A 15,316-nucleotide genomic window follows, 5' to 3' on the forward strand; every position below is an offset into this window, starting at 1 on the left:
ATATCATAATTGAAATAATTTGAGTGAATGCTTTACAATAAAAAATGATACACAAGTCCCTATTACTGTAATTGTGAAGTAATCACTAATTTTAATAAGTTCCCTAAATATGTTCTATGTCAATTTTCTTGATTCTAAGATGTCAATAATATAGAAACATTTTTAATAATATTCCAGAACGTTTAATCACAACATTTTCCCATCAACACACCAAAGTCATTTAATGCTGATTATATTGGCCATTTCCATTGATTAGTGGGAGGTTTTTCTACTATAAAGTCTCTCATGGTTTCCACTGTATCATTTTTCTCACCAGACTTAGTTCATGTTCACTTCTATTTGACCTTGCTGAACCTGGTTTTCTAATTTTTTAACATTTGGTTCCGCTTTAACAATACCCAGCTTCTCATTTGTAATCTGTTCTGTTTACTTTCTATAAGCTGCTTTTTTAGGGATTTGCTCAAGAACATAAGGATCTTCATGTACAACATTCTTAGCCTCTCCTGTGGACTATCACAGCCAATCCCACAAGGCCAGTGGTCCTCTCAAGCAAACCCGCCATGACAACACTGACTAGCTGATGACTTGCAGCCCTCCTCTTTCTCTTTTGACTCCCAGATTCTCTATCCGCTTGCAAAAGACTTTAGCTTCCTCTTCCATCTCTCTTTGTTTGGGAGGGAGTCCTCACAGGCACAACTTCAAATAGTGTAATTGCTGCATTCATCTTCAGCATGAGTTTACCCTGGTTTATATTTTGAATGTGCTGAAAGAGTTAGATTATATGTTTTTCATATACAGTTTTGAGGAGTTTTTCCTTCCTTCTTAGACAAAAAATGTTTACAAAGTGTGATAGTTTGGAGCTGTTATGTACCCCAGAAAATGCCATCTTCTTCTAACCCATCTATGTGTGTGCAAACCTATTGTCGGTGGGACCTTTTGATTAGATTGTTTTAATTGAGAGGTGAACCATCCAATTCAAGGTGGGTCTTAATCCTTTACTGGAGTCCTTTATGAGAGGGCAAAGGCCAGAAAAAAGCCGGAGAGCTGAGAGACAGAAACACCCAGAGATCTTACAGAGAAAAGCCCCAGGAAAAGCAAGCAAGGATCAATAGAAACTGAAAGAGCCAGAACCTGAAAGTAATGAAACCTGGGAGAGAAGGATCAGCAAACGCTGGCCATGTGCCTTCCCGTGTGACAGAGGAACCCGGGATGCCATCGACTTTTCTTCAGAGAAGGTGTTGTCCTGTGGATGCCTTAACTGGAACATTTTCATGGCCTTAGAACTCTAAATTTGAAAACTAATAAATCCCCATTGTAAAAGTCAACCCTTTTCTTATATATTGCATTCCAGCAGCTTTAGCAAACCAAAACCCAAAGCAATTATTTGAGTGGATACATGCCCTCTTTCACTTTAATAACACATTCTGGAGAGCTCTGGGATAAGTCATGATTAGAGTTGAAGGTACAGAGAATTACCTACCCAGCTCATTTGACATGTGAGAAAATTCAGGCACAGAGAAGTTGAATGACTTGCTTAATAACACACAGGAAAAAGAGGCACACAAAGGAAGGGAAAGAGGCCTGCATAGAGCACACCAATCTGGATTTGTGGTTGGAAATATAACTTAGATCTTCTTATTCCCAGTTCAGGGATGTTTTGACCACCAGAGGAGAACTGGTCAGGGAAATGGAGAAAGTTTTGTCTTTAAAACTTAGCTCACTGCCAATACCATTGTAAAAAATATAATATCAGTAATATCATTATTCCCACAGTTATTGCCTTGATTACCCTCCTCAGGCCCTAACCACATTGCTCTGTCTTGGCTTTCTTCTCACCCATCATCTGCAGTCTCTAAGCATTGGCTCCCTGATGCTCGGGGGGCCTTTCCCCCTGCATAGGCTGAATTAATTCTTTTGCTTTTAGATTACTTTTTATTAATTCATTGGCAGAATGTTTTTTTTCCACATTTTTATAAGAGCTTTGGCTCTGAAAGAAGTATTTATAATACATGTTCTTTAACCCCAAAGGAAACGAGAAAAAAATGTAAACTGGTACAAGCAATTAATTTTCAGTTTACAGGGAAATTAACAGATGAAGTATGGTTAGAAAAAATTTTCCTGAAATAAAATAACCACATTGGCATTCAATCTTTGCCATTAATGTGGTTTGTCACAATACCAAATTAAATCCTTTTAAAAAATGTTCCATGTTCTTTTAAGCAACTATTTTCCCTAAATTTAAGCAAAAGGAAAAACTCCATTCAAGTCAATAAATATTGGGGTGCTTACTATTTGGAAGGCACTGTGGTGGGCCCTGCAAAGGATACAAAAATTATTAAGTCCCTGTTTCTCGGTGCATGTCATCCGTATCTTTCAAATAGCCTTTACACAAACCAAAGTCTGGGGTCTGTGAGGGAAACATAAACATTCCCACATCTTTTTCCAATCATCATCAGCACGTATGCAGAGGCACTTGACACTGTTAATGAATTTTACACATTGATTCAACAAACATTTAAGAGCTTATTATATGTCTAGTGCAGGTTACTGATAGAGCAGTGAACAAGTCACAAAAATCTCTGTCCCCAATGGAATTTGTATTCTAATGGGAGGGAGAAAGACAACAAACAAATAAGTAAATTATGTAAATGTTATAGAGAAAAATAAAGCAGAGAAGGGGTTTAGGGAGTTCTTGAGGGTGATGGTGTTATAATTTCAAATAGCCTTGTCAGGGAAGGTCTCATTAGAAGGAGAACTTAAGTAATGAGAAGAATGAAATAAAGCCGTTAGCCAAGAAGTTGTCTGTGGAAGAGCATTCCAGACAGAGGAAACAGCAAGTGTGCAGGCTGGCAGTTGGAAGTGTGCCTGTTCTGTTCAAAGATGAGCTCAAAGCTACAAGGCCAGTGTGGCTAGAACTGGTGAACTAGGGAGAGAGCAATAAAAGAAAAGTTTTGACAGACTTTGGCTTTTACTCTGGGGAATGATGTGATATGATTTGCAGTTTAGGTGGGCTGCTGGGTTGAGAGCAGACCAAAGTTGGTCATGGATGGAAGCAGGAACACCAATAAGGTATCTATCACAATATCTAATAGAAATCATTGTGGTAGAGGGAATGGTGAGAAATGGTCCAATTCTGGATTATTTTGATAGCCATCAGGATTTGCTAAGGAACCAAATGTGTGATAGAAGTTTCAAAGAGCTGTGAGCTTCAGAAACCAGTTATGCTGTCAGCATCACCTTTACAAAACGTGGAGCTTTGTGGACATCCAGATACTGTTTTTTCATTGCAGACCTATCAAATCAGTATCTCCAGGATCATGGCCCTGACACAATACATTTAAAATGCTGCCATGCATCAAGGGATTGAAAATGCCTTCTTGACCAAAAGGGGGAAAAGAAAGGTAACAAAATAAGGTTACAATGGCTAAGAGATTTCAAATAGAGTCGAGACGCTGTCCTGGAGGTTACTTTCATGCAAGCTCCAGCTGGATATCCCAAATGGCCACAGTATAACAAGCCCTAACCAACAGTAGCCCCAAAATACTTAGGTCCCTATTTGAGACTCTATGAAAGTTTCACTCACTGTTCCAGTTTGCTAAAGCTGCCATTATGCAAAATACCAGAAATAGATTGGCTTTTATTAGAGGAATTATTAGGTTACAAATTTACAGTTCTAAGGCCATAAAAGCACCCATACTAAGGCATCAACAAGAGGATACCTACACTGAACAATGGCCGGTGGTATCTGGAACACCTTTGTCAGCTGGGAAGGCACATAGCTTGCCTCTGCTGGTCCTTTGCTCTGGATTGTGTTTCAAAATGGCTTTCTCCAGAATGTCTCTGGGCATCTGTCTTAGCTCCTCTCTCTCAGCTGCTGGGCATCCTTGCTTGTTCTCCCAGGATGTTTCTAAGAGTCTAGAGGGTCCTCTTTTAGCTTCTCTGGGGCAAACTCTGAGCTTCATCTCTTAGCTTAGCATCTCCAAATGTCCTTCTGTCCACATCTGCAAGCATCTCCAAGTGTCAGTGTCAGCAAGCGTCTGTGTTGGCTCTTGAGTTCTCTTAAGTAATCCAGTGAACTAATCAAGACCCACCCTGAGTGAGTGGGGTCCACACTTCCATGGAAATAATTTAATCAAAGATATCACCCACAGTTGGGTGAGTCACATCTCTATGGAAACACTCAATCCAGAGGTTCTACGCAACAAGATTGGGTTAAAAGAGCATGACTTTTGTAGGGGTGTCATGGCCCAAGAGGGCTTTTGTAGCCAAAAGACTAAAGAAAGCACTGTACATGTTCTGAGACATGAGCTTTTATTATAGGGCTTACCTACGGGGTGGGGAAGTCGAGCCATTATGCCCTGAAATCAGGAGCTTCTCTGAATGGATTTGGGAGCTGCTCTGAATGGCGGCCAGTTATGTGGGAGCCCCTGGCCCCTAAATGTCTTGAAAACTGCACACAGCAGTTTGCTTGACCTAGGACCTATTCTCCTTGTTATAGCAGATGCTAACTGTAATCTATACCCAAAACTACCTCCTCCCTGAGACTCACTGAGATACTGTTATCTCTATAATCCTTCCCTCCTCCCTGTTGATTACAATCAAACCCTCCCTACATTGCACGACCCTGCTCCCTGCCTTATGCTCTCATACCCATTGGAATGTCGAGCCCTTATAACCAGCTTAGTCAGCACCCCCCAAAGTGCGAACTATTTCCATGTTGTGCTCTGAACTGGCCGCCATTCAGAGCAGCTCCTGAATCCATCCAGAGAAGCTCTTGATTTCAGGGCAATGTGGTTCGACTTCCCCACCCTGTAGGTAAGCCCTGTAATAAAAGCTCATGTCTTAGAACGTGTCCGGTGCTTTCTTTAGTCCTTTGGCTACAAAAGCCCTCTTGGGCCTTGACAGGGGGACATAATGTATCCAAACCAGCCTACTCAATAAGTTTATTTTTCAGAAACTTAAATCTACCAGAGTGTTCCTATGCTAGATAAGTCCCAAAACCCAGAGACAACACCCTTTTTAAGAACATCACTCAGATGCAGTCCCTTTTACCCATAATGTAGACACCCCTTTTCAACATAAACAAGTTAGGGTGGTTACTGCCTAGACACCCCTGAGGATTGAGAAAGTGATTAAATGAGAGGAAGGGGTAGCAATAAACAAGATAGGATTTAACAAAGGATTACAAATACTGAATCTTTATATGTTTTGCTAGATGCTGGAGTATTAGAATAGCTAAAATGAAATAACTGAAATGGTGGAACTACAAACATGACATTCTTTGAACTTTGCTCTATAGCTGCTCATTAAATTGTACTTGAAAGTTATCACCTTTTTGTTTATATCTTGCATTTCACAATTAGGAAATAACTGAAACTGTGGAACTGCAACCCATAACATTCTTTGAAGTTTGCTCTCTAACCACTTGTTAAATCGTACTTTGAAAGTTATCACTGTTTTGTATATATGTTAAAGTTCACAATAAAAAAAAGTATTAAAAATAAATAAACCGCTGCCACAATAATTCTTCCATAGCCTGCTTCAGAATTGTGCTGGCTTAGGGCTGCTTGTGTGAGTTACATGGAGGAGCCCACCTCTTCAGAATGCAAACCAGGCGCACAGAGCTGTGCAAAATGTGTGGGCTGGTGGGGTTGGAGATAAAGATTAACTCCATTCTGATTCCTTTCAAACACAAAACAGGAATAATGCAGGACACCAGAGGTGGGTTGGGTTAACGAAGGAAGGCTTCCGGAGGAGACCGATTTTGAAGAATTTCTCAGGCCTTTATCAGTAAGGAAAGGACCCGGATGAATGGAAAAGGTGATGGGGGTGACGCTGAAGGGTGACAACTGACACTCGCAGGACCTCAGCCTCCCACCCTCCTTATCCGGAGACGCAGCGTTCAAGGAGCGAAAGCAAAGCGCAGGCGCGACTCCGCAAAAGCCACGCCCCTCCCAGAAAAAAACAAGAGGGTTTCTGGCCCGCCCGCAGAAGCGCGGGTTACCGGAAGGACCTGATTCTAGAGCGGACCGACCCGGATGGAGGTCGCTTTCCCTCTTCCGTCCTCTTTCCTATGCTTTTAAAATTCAGGGGATGAGTGGCTCCCTTGCGCAGGCGCATTCGTCGCTCCAGACGCGGTGAGATGCTTGGCCGGCACGTCTCTCGCGTCCGGAACTTGTATCGTCGCATCTTGCTGCTGCACCGAGTTCTGCCCCCTGACCTCAAATCCCTGGGGGATCAGTACGTGAAGGATGAATTTAGGAGACATAAGACCGTTGGTTCTGCTGAGGCCCAGCGCTTCTTGCAGGAATGGGAGGCAAGTGACGCCCCCTCTTCTAACCTCCAAAACTTTGGGGTCCTTCAGTAGTGCCCCGGTTTGACTCTGCCAGAGACCACCTGCCCCGGCTGTCCTCGCGGGCCCCGGGCAGGATCAAATAGCCATAGTCTGCCCCGTCTGAATTAAACAGCGTAGCGTAGAGAACACTTCCCCAAGTTACATCCCGAACCCCTGATTTTTCCTACGGGTTCTTCTCTGGAGCAGATCCTGTAATCTCAGCGTCTCCAATTCATTTCAACTTTTTAAGCTCTTGCCTATGGCACGCACTGGAGGGGTGCGTGTGTGAGGTGACAAACGAGTAAATCACTGTCAGGTGTTTCAAGAGCTCACAGCCTAACGGCTTTCTGTGCCGTGCAGTGCCTTGCCTCCAGTGTAGCACCTATTAATAATTTAATGGTTCTCACATTACTCAGTTTTCAGAATTGGAGGCTTGTTACCATAATTTATGATTTATCTCAGAGCTCTTGATTGGGTCTTATGTTCTCACCTTATTAGGAAATCAAATAACTTTAAAAAGACTGGGAGACTCATGGAAAAAATGTTGGTCAGAATCAAGTTGCGTAAGTTAATTACCTTGGAGCCTGGAGTCACGTTATCTTGTTTCAATACCCCACACCATTGTACTAAATCTTAAGCAGACACATTTAGCCTTTTTATTTATTTATTTGTTTGTTTTTTATGAAGGAAAAAATAGAACATTTCGGGGCCTAGGGGCTTTGCAGAATTGCCCTTAGTTCTGATAGCAAGTATCAAGAAATTTCTGGAATTGGAGATGAGTGACACTAATATAGGTATTTGAAAGCATGAAGCAGCTTTCATCTGAGAATAGTGATAATTCTTCAGCCCAAAAAATCGAGGGCTGAAAGGAGATAACTGAAGTCTGTTTTTTTTTTTTTTAAATCATGAAATTTTAGGCTGACTACAGGACTTTTTCACTGAATTCCAGAATTCTTAATCCAGAGAATCATTGAAGCTTAAAAAAATGGATACTTTTGACAGTGGTGAAATGTAGAACTTTCTTAAAAATCATGGTGAATTAGACTCATTTAGCTTGCCTGGAGCCAGGGGAGTAGAATCTTTATTATATGCAGACCAGAAGTAATTTGGTCTTTGAGCCAGAAGTAATGGATCCAATCAAATCCATTCAAATCACTTAATTTTTCTAGTCTCATTTTCTTTTCTGTAAAATAATGATATAGTATTTATAATATGCACCTCACAATTAGTGTGTTATAATGTCTTTAAATGCACTTTGTAAATTGCAAATTGCAGTGAAGATATTAAAGTGTTAATTATGTGAATCTTTTAAATCAAGTGAGTTTAGGATAGGAAGGAGAATCTCCCAACATAGAATTGGGAGGAAATAAGGGTACTTTGAGAGGTACTAAAGTATAAGAACTTGGAAGCTTTTAAGGACAAAAATAGGAAAGAGTAGGAGCCCAGAATAAATTGATAATAGGTTGAAGGAGAGAGAGAAAGGGTTAAATCAAGAATATGTTGATCAGTCTAGCTTTTTTTTTTTTTTTTAATTTTTTAGTTGAAATGATTTTCGATTTACAGAAGAGTAGTGTTACTGGACCAAGGCAGTGGATTCTTTGTCTGATGCACTCAAATGACCAATTCCCAAGAAACTGGAGTTTCAAAGAGAGAAAGACTTTTATCATTAGGTGCGAAGCAGGAGAGCAGATGACCTATCAGCCCAAAATCTGCCTCCTCGAGCTGTGGTAATTCTGGTAGTTTTATAGTATTAAAAGATAGGCAGGTGTTAGGATAATGAGCATGGTGGTCCCAGATGATGTAATTAGAGGTGTGCAGGTTGATTACATGCTTAGTCACAGAACATATGTAAGAAAATGGTGGCCTTAATATGATGATGGGTGTGATTTTTAGTATTATAATGTGGTATAGGTCACTTACAGGTTAAAGTCTAAGCTACTGTGCATCTCAGGTGGGCCCATTTTGGTTAGATCCAGCTTTGGTTATGTCAAGATAACTTTGGATTTGGGGTAGGTTAGTTCTGGGCTGACCCAAGACACTTTATTAACAAACATTAGGGGCTGTCTTTAGTGAGCATAAGACTTTAAAGTAAAAAAAACCTGGATAAATGGGTACAAGTGAAAATTAGTCCCAGGGTTTTTACAATTGCAAGGACCCAAGATAAAGGCTGTACAATTATTAATGATCAAGGCAGCTATATTACAGTTCAGATATTTCAGGTATTTCCCTTGTCTGTGCTAACATACCAGAAAATAAAAAGCAATATCTATGTAATGATTCAGTAATCATAATGAGCCCTTAAATCCTAACTTTTCAGTTACAGTATCAGACAGTACAGAATTATCATATACCCTAATGCGTTTCCCGTTAGGCATCTTATATAACCATGGTACAATGATCAAAACTAAGAAATTAACATTGGTACAATACTGTTAACTAAGGTACAGGCTTTATTCACATTTTACTAGTTTTTTCATTAATGTCCTTATCTGTTCCAGGATCCAGTGCAAGATCCCACATTGCATTTAATAGTCATGTCTCTTTAGTCTTCCCCAGTCTGTGACAGTTCGTCAGGCTTCCCTTGTGTCTCATGACCTTGATACTTTTGAAAAGTACTGGTCAGTTGTTTTATAGAATGTCTCTCAATTTGGGTTTGTCTGATGTTTTCCTCATGATTAGGTTGATGTTGTGTATTATTGGGAAAAATACCATTAGGTGATGTGCCCCTCTCCGCCCATCATTTGAGAGGGTGCATGATACCAACATGACTTGTTATTACTGATAATGTGGCTCTTGATTACTGGGTAAGCTGATATCTTCCAAGTTTCTCTATTGTCAAGGTACTATTTTTCCCTTATGAATTAATACATATTTTGGGATGTATGCTTGAGGGTAAGCAATATCTTGTTTCTCTTTAAACTTTTATCCTCTAATTTTAGCATTCATTGATGGCTCTTATCATTGTGTCTAATGGTGATTTTCTATTTCCCTCATTCCATCTACGTTTATAAATTGTAATGCTCTGTAAGAAAGTTATTGCCACCATTTTTTGATTTGGCATTTTTACTAATGTTTTGGAATGAAGAAAAGAGTATTCCATCGGACTGGGGGCCCTGTAGTTAACAAATTGACAGCTGGTTAAAGGGAAGTTTAAACCTAGTGATCTATTTAGATAAAATAATGATTCTCGCAGTTGCAAGGCATATCCGTCTAGGCCTGTGAATTAGGAAAGGTAGGGTGAATCTATCATGAAAGATAGTTGCTCTTTACCAAGGATTGGGGCCAGGGAATTGCTAATGATCTGGAGGGGAGAAAAACCTTGCTGAGATAAGTAACAGTGATACCAGAGAATGAAATCCTTCAGCCTTCTGTTTTTCCCCCAACACGGGTCTTCAAAATATCTTAATTTACGATTGTTATACTAGATGCTACTAGGTGTGGTGTGGATTAAATGTTTTTGTTGTTTTTTGGTTAATGGTGAATACAAACTTGGCACATACCTGAATATTTCTAACTTGATATGTATGTTTATTCTAAGCTAAATGAGAGTAAAGTGATTGTGATTTTACTCCTAAGCACGTGGGATTTGCCCTAGTATTTGCGAAATCTGTGTACTTTTTTAGGGGATGCCTTACATTGCCATGTTGATGACATTACTCTCCTTCTTCTTTTTTAATATGAGCATTTATAGCTATAAATTTCCCTCTCAGCACTGCCTTTGCTGCATCCCATACGTTTTGATAACTTGTGTTCTTGTTTTCATTTCTCAAGTTATTTACTGATTAACCTTGTAAAAAATTACAAAATACCACTGATTGTTTAAGAATGTGTTATTTAACTTCTCTGCCTATTATCGATTTGCAGCTTCATTCCATTATGGTTGGAGACGATGCTTCATGCAATTTCAGTCTTTTTTAATTTATTGAGACATGTTTTGTAACCCAAGATGAGGCCAATCCTGGACAATCCATGTGCACTTGAGAAGAATATATATGCTACTGCTTTGGGGTGCAATGTTCTGTATATGTCTGTCAGATCTAGTTCATTTATCATATTATTCAAGTTCTCTGTTTCCTGATTGATCTGTCTAGACATTCTGTCTGTTGATGAGAGTGGTATATTGAAGTCTCCACCTATCATTGTAGAGGTAGGTGTCTGTTTCTCCTTTCAGTTTTGCCAGTGTTTGCCTAGTGTATCTGGGGCACTGTGGTTAGGTGCATAAACATTTATGAGATATATTTATTCTTAGTGGATTGACTCTTTTATTAATATAGAGTGACCTTCTTTGTCTCTTATAATAGCTTTTGATTTAAAAAGTCTGTTTTGTCCATTGTTAGTATTGCTACCTCAGCTCTTTTTTTGGTTACTATTTGCATGGAATATCTTTTTCCACCCTTTCACTTTCAACCTATTTGTGTCTTTGGGTCTAAGATGCATCTCTTGTAAACAATGTATAGTTGGATCATGCTTTTTTATCCATTCTGTTGATTTGTGTCTTTTGATTCGGGAGTGTAATCTGTTGACATTCAGCACCGTTATTTTAAAAGCAATACTTCAGTCATTTTGTCTTTTGGTTTTTTTTTTTTGTTTCTCTTTCCCTTTATTGCAACCTCCTTTTCTTTATAGTTGATCTTTTGTGATGTATCTGACTGCTCTCTTTCTCATTTCTGTTTCTGTATATTTTAAAAATACTTTTTTTTTGGCTACCTTGGACTTTGTATTACCCAACCTACATCTATAACCCACTAATTTAAAAACATACCAACTTAGCTTCAGTATCACACATGTTCTTTTCTCTTGTATCCCGCTGTTTCCCCTCTTTATGCTGTTTTTGTCCCACATAACCCATTTATATTTTGTGTGTCCATTTATCAAGAAATACGCCTTTTTTCTTATTCAGTTATATTCTGATTTTTATGGGAATTAAAGAGTAGAGTTGTGTAATGAGGATCCAGTACTATTGGATTTTGCATTTACCCTTTTAGTTACTTTTACTGAAGATCTTAATTTCTTCTTGATATTCCAAGCCTCTTTCTCCTGTCTTTTCCTTTTAACCTGCAGAACATCCTTTAGTAATTCTTATAGGACAGGTCTTTTGTTGATGAGCTCGCTCAAGTTTTTGTTTATCTGTGAATATTTTAAACTCTTTCTCATTTTGAAGGATAGTTTTGCTGGATAAAGAATTTTTGGCTGACAGTTTTTCTCCTTCAGTACCTTAAATGTATCATACCATGACTGTCTTCTCACCTCCATGGTTTCTGATTTAAAACTGGCATTTAGTCTTATTGAGGATCCCTTGTATATGATGAATTACTTTTCTCTTGCTGCTTTCAGGATTTTCTTTATCTTTGGCATTTGACATTCTGATTAGTATGTGCCTTGGAGGAGAACTATTAGGATTTATTCTGTTTGGAGTACATTGTGCTTCTTGACAGGTATATGTCTTTCATAAGAGTTGGGAAATTTGGGGCCGTTATTTCTTCAGATATTCTTTATGCCCCTTTTCCCTTCTTTTCATCTGGGACACTCATGATGCATATGTTTGTGCACTTCCTGCTGTCACTTAAATCCCTGAGATACTGCTCAATATTTTGTATTCTTCTGACTATATAATTTTGATTGTCCTGTTGTCTAGTTCACTGATTCTTTCTTCTGCCTATTCAAATCTGCTGTGGTATGCCTCTAGTATATTTTTTATCTCCATTATTGTACCTTTCATCCCCATAATTTCTGTTATGTTTCTTTTAAAAGTTTTACGTTTTTCTTTATGCTCACGCATTGCTTTCTTAATATCCTTTAGGTCTTTATCTATATTTCCCTTCCTTTTCTTGAATTGATTTAGGGGATTTATTTCAACATCTTTTGATTAGTTGTTCCAACTTCTGTGTCTCCTGTGAAGTTTTAATTTGTTTCCTTGACTAAGCCATATCTTTTTGTTTGTTAATATGGCCTGTAATTTTTTGCTGATGTCTGGGCATCTGATTATCTTAATGAATCAACTCTGAAGGGCAGTCTTTTCCTTTTTTCTAGGGTTTTATTGTTGATTGGCTTTGTATTAAGGCTCTTCTTTGGTGCTTGGTCCAACTTATTCTGGACCTTTAGAGTAGCCTGTGTTTAATTGATCAGATTTTCTCAGTTCTTCTTCATCTAATTCTTGCCTTGGATATGCAGTACAATTTTTAAGGCTGCAATTTTTATGCAATTGTTTCACCTCCAGGAGAAAGCTTCCTTTCCTCTGTTGCTTCTCTGGGAATCTTGATTTGTTTGTTTTTGTACAGAATTTTCTCTCCAGCTCCTATGAGTTGTTAAAATTGTCTTCCTCACTCAGTGCCCCCTATTCCTTACCCCTCTCAGTTCTGGGACCTGTCCTGAACTTGCAGTTCAGTCCCACCCCAACCATTTTTTTTCTATGGTGCTTTTCTGCTGCTGGTTTCTTCCCTGTTAGGGTATCCTGTGCAAGGGACCTAGATAGGGTCTATCCAGAAAAGTGGATCAGTTCAGAAAATTTCATTTTGTGTTTAGGTGGTCCAGCCAACAGAGACTGGATTGAATGTGTGCAACTCTTGCCAGCAGTTCTGCTGCGTTCTCTCTCTCTCACTCTCTTTTTTCCTCTCTTGTGGCCCTTTTGTATGTGGCATTCCTCAGCTGCTTGTGTTCCAACTGGGTCTCTGCAGACTTGCATCCCCGTTCCTGGACATGCATGGGATTCTAACTTGCTATTCTGAGTGACTTTATAGGCTTCATCTGTGACTAGAGGGACCGGGCTGTGCTGCCTCTGTGGGCTTCCCAGCCTGCATGGGACTGAGTGAGGAGGAGGGGTCTGGACTGTGGGTCCAGGAAATCAGGAAATTATTTTTCTGTTTCTTCGATTCAGCATTTGTAGAATTCTCCTCCAGTCTCTGTCATCCTCCAGAGTCCCAAGCGAGAGGAATTTGTGCTTTTATTAGTAGATTCTAAGGGGAGAATTTTCCAGGGGATGTCTTATGTCACCATGTTGATGATGTCGCCTCTAACCAGTTTTTTTTTTTTTTATTGTGATTGTTCACATACCATACAACATACAATTATCCAAGGATCCAAAGTGTACATTCAGTTGCCCCCAGCACCATCATACAGCTATGCATCCATCACCACAATTAATTTTTGTTCAATTTTTAGAACATTTTCATTACTCCAGAAAAGAAACCAAGACAAAAAAAAAAAAAAAAAGGGAACTCAAATCCTCCATATCCCTAACCACCACCCTCCATTGTTGACTCATAGTATTGGTATAGTACATTTGTTACTGTTTATGAAAGAATGTTGAAATACTACTAACTGTAGTATATAGTTTGCAATAGGTATATATTTTTTCCTATATGCTCTTTTATTATTAACTTCAAGTTGTAGTATCATGCATTTGTTCTGGTTCATGGAAGAGATTTCTAGTATTTGTACAGTTAATCTTGGACATTGCCTACCACAAGATTCACTGTTTCATTCATTCCCATCTTTTAACCTCCAACTTTCCTTCTGGTGACATACATGATTCTGAGCTTCCCCTTTCTGCCACTTTCATGCACCATTCAGCACTGTTAGTTATTCTCACAACGTGCTACCATCACCTCTGTTCATTTCCAAACATTTAAGTTCGACCTAGTCGAACATTCTGCTCATACTAAGTGACCACTCCCCATTTTTTAGCCTCGTTCTGTGTCTTGCTAACTTATATTTCATGTCTGTGAGTTTACATGTTATAATTAGTTCCTGTCTGTGAGACCCTGCAATATTTGTCCTTATATGTCTGGCTTATTTCACTCCCTTTAGTATTCCCTGTAGAGCAGGTATCTTGTTCACAAACTCTGTCATTGTCTGTTTGTCAGAGAATATTTTGAACTCTCCCTCATATTTGAAGGACAGTTTTGCCGGATATAGGATTCTTGGTTGGCGGTTTTTCTCTTTCAGTATCGTAAATGTATCACACCTCTTCCTTCTTGCTTGCATGGTTTCTGCTGAGAAATCTGCACATAGTCTTATTAAGCTTCCTTTGTATGTGATGGATTGCTTTTCTCTTGCTGCTTTTGGGAGTCTCTCTTTGTCTTTGACATTTTATAATCTGATTATTAAGTGTCTTGGCATAGGCCTATTCAGATTTATTCTGTTGGGAGTATGCTGCACTTCTTGGATCTGTAATTTTATGTCTTTCACAAGAGATGGGAAATTGTTGTTGATTATTTCCTCTATTATTGCTTCTGCCTCTTTTCTTTTCTCTTCTTCTGGGACATCCATGACATGTACATTCATGTATTTTGTTTTGTCCTTAAGTTCCCGGAGACGTTGCTCATATTTTTCCATTCTCTTCCCTATCTGTTCTTTTGTGTATAGGCTTTCAGGTGTCTTGTTCTCCAGTTCCTGAGTGTTTTCTTCTGCCTGTTGAGATCTGCTGTTGTATGTTTCCATTGTGTCTTTCATCTCTTGTGTTGTGCCTTTCATTTTCATAGATTCTGCCAGTTGTTTTTTTGAACTTTCGATTTCTGCCTTATGTATGCCCAGTGTTTTCATTATATACTTTGTCTCTTTTGCCATATCTTCTCTAAACTTTTTGAATTAACTTAGCATTAGTTGTTTAAATTCCTGTATCTCAGTTGAAGTGTAAGTTTCTTCCTTTGATTTGGCCATGACTTCATTTTTCTTAGTGTAGGTTGTAGTTTTCTGTTGTCTAGGCATCTGACCTCCTTGGCCACCCCAGTCAGGTTTTCCCAGATGAGAACAGGCTCAGGTCCCAGAGGGAAGAAACATTGAGTATCAGGTTTCCCTGATGGTGTGTCTTAGGGGATTGATACATCCTGTGCTTTTCAGCCCAGCAGGTCGCGCCTGTCAGCTTGTCACTCCAGACTGGTGTAAGGAGGTGTGGCCTGTGGCTGTTTTCCCCCAGGCTCTGGGTTCTGGTTCTGGATGGAAGGCAGGTGGTAGAGCTGGGACCCTCCTCTTTCCTCTTGGATA

At 39.3% G+C, this 15,316-nt stretch overlaps 1 protein-coding gene and 1 pseudogene across 1 annotated transcript in view; one reads left to right on the top strand and one right to left on the bottom strand.

The window, feature by feature from the left end:
- Window positions 1-230: 230 nt before the first annotated feature.
- On the bottom strand, window positions 231-562 carry LOC119535110 (annotated as a pseudogene).
- A 5,451-nt stretch (window positions 563-6,013) lies between these two features.
- Window positions 6,014-15,316, top strand: part of SDHAF3 (succinate dehydrogenase complex assembly factor 3) — a 70,514-nt gene continuing 61,211 nt past the window's right edge. The window contains exon 1 of the mRNA XM_037837497.1: window positions 6,014-6,316. Within this exon, the coding sequence (XP_037693425.1) occupies window positions 6,143-6,316 (174 nt within the window). The 5' untranslated portion in view covers window positions 6,014-6,142. The remainder of the gene's footprint in view (window positions 6,317-15,316) is intronic.

This window comes from Choloepus didactylus, chromosome 5 (genome assembly GCF_015220235.1).
Source record: "Choloepus didactylus isolate mChoDid1 chromosome 5, mChoDid1.pri, whole genome shotgun sequence".
In the NCBI taxonomy this organism is placed as follows: domain Eukaryota; kingdom Metazoa; phylum Chordata; class Mammalia; order Pilosa; family Megalonychidae; genus Choloepus; species Choloepus didactylus.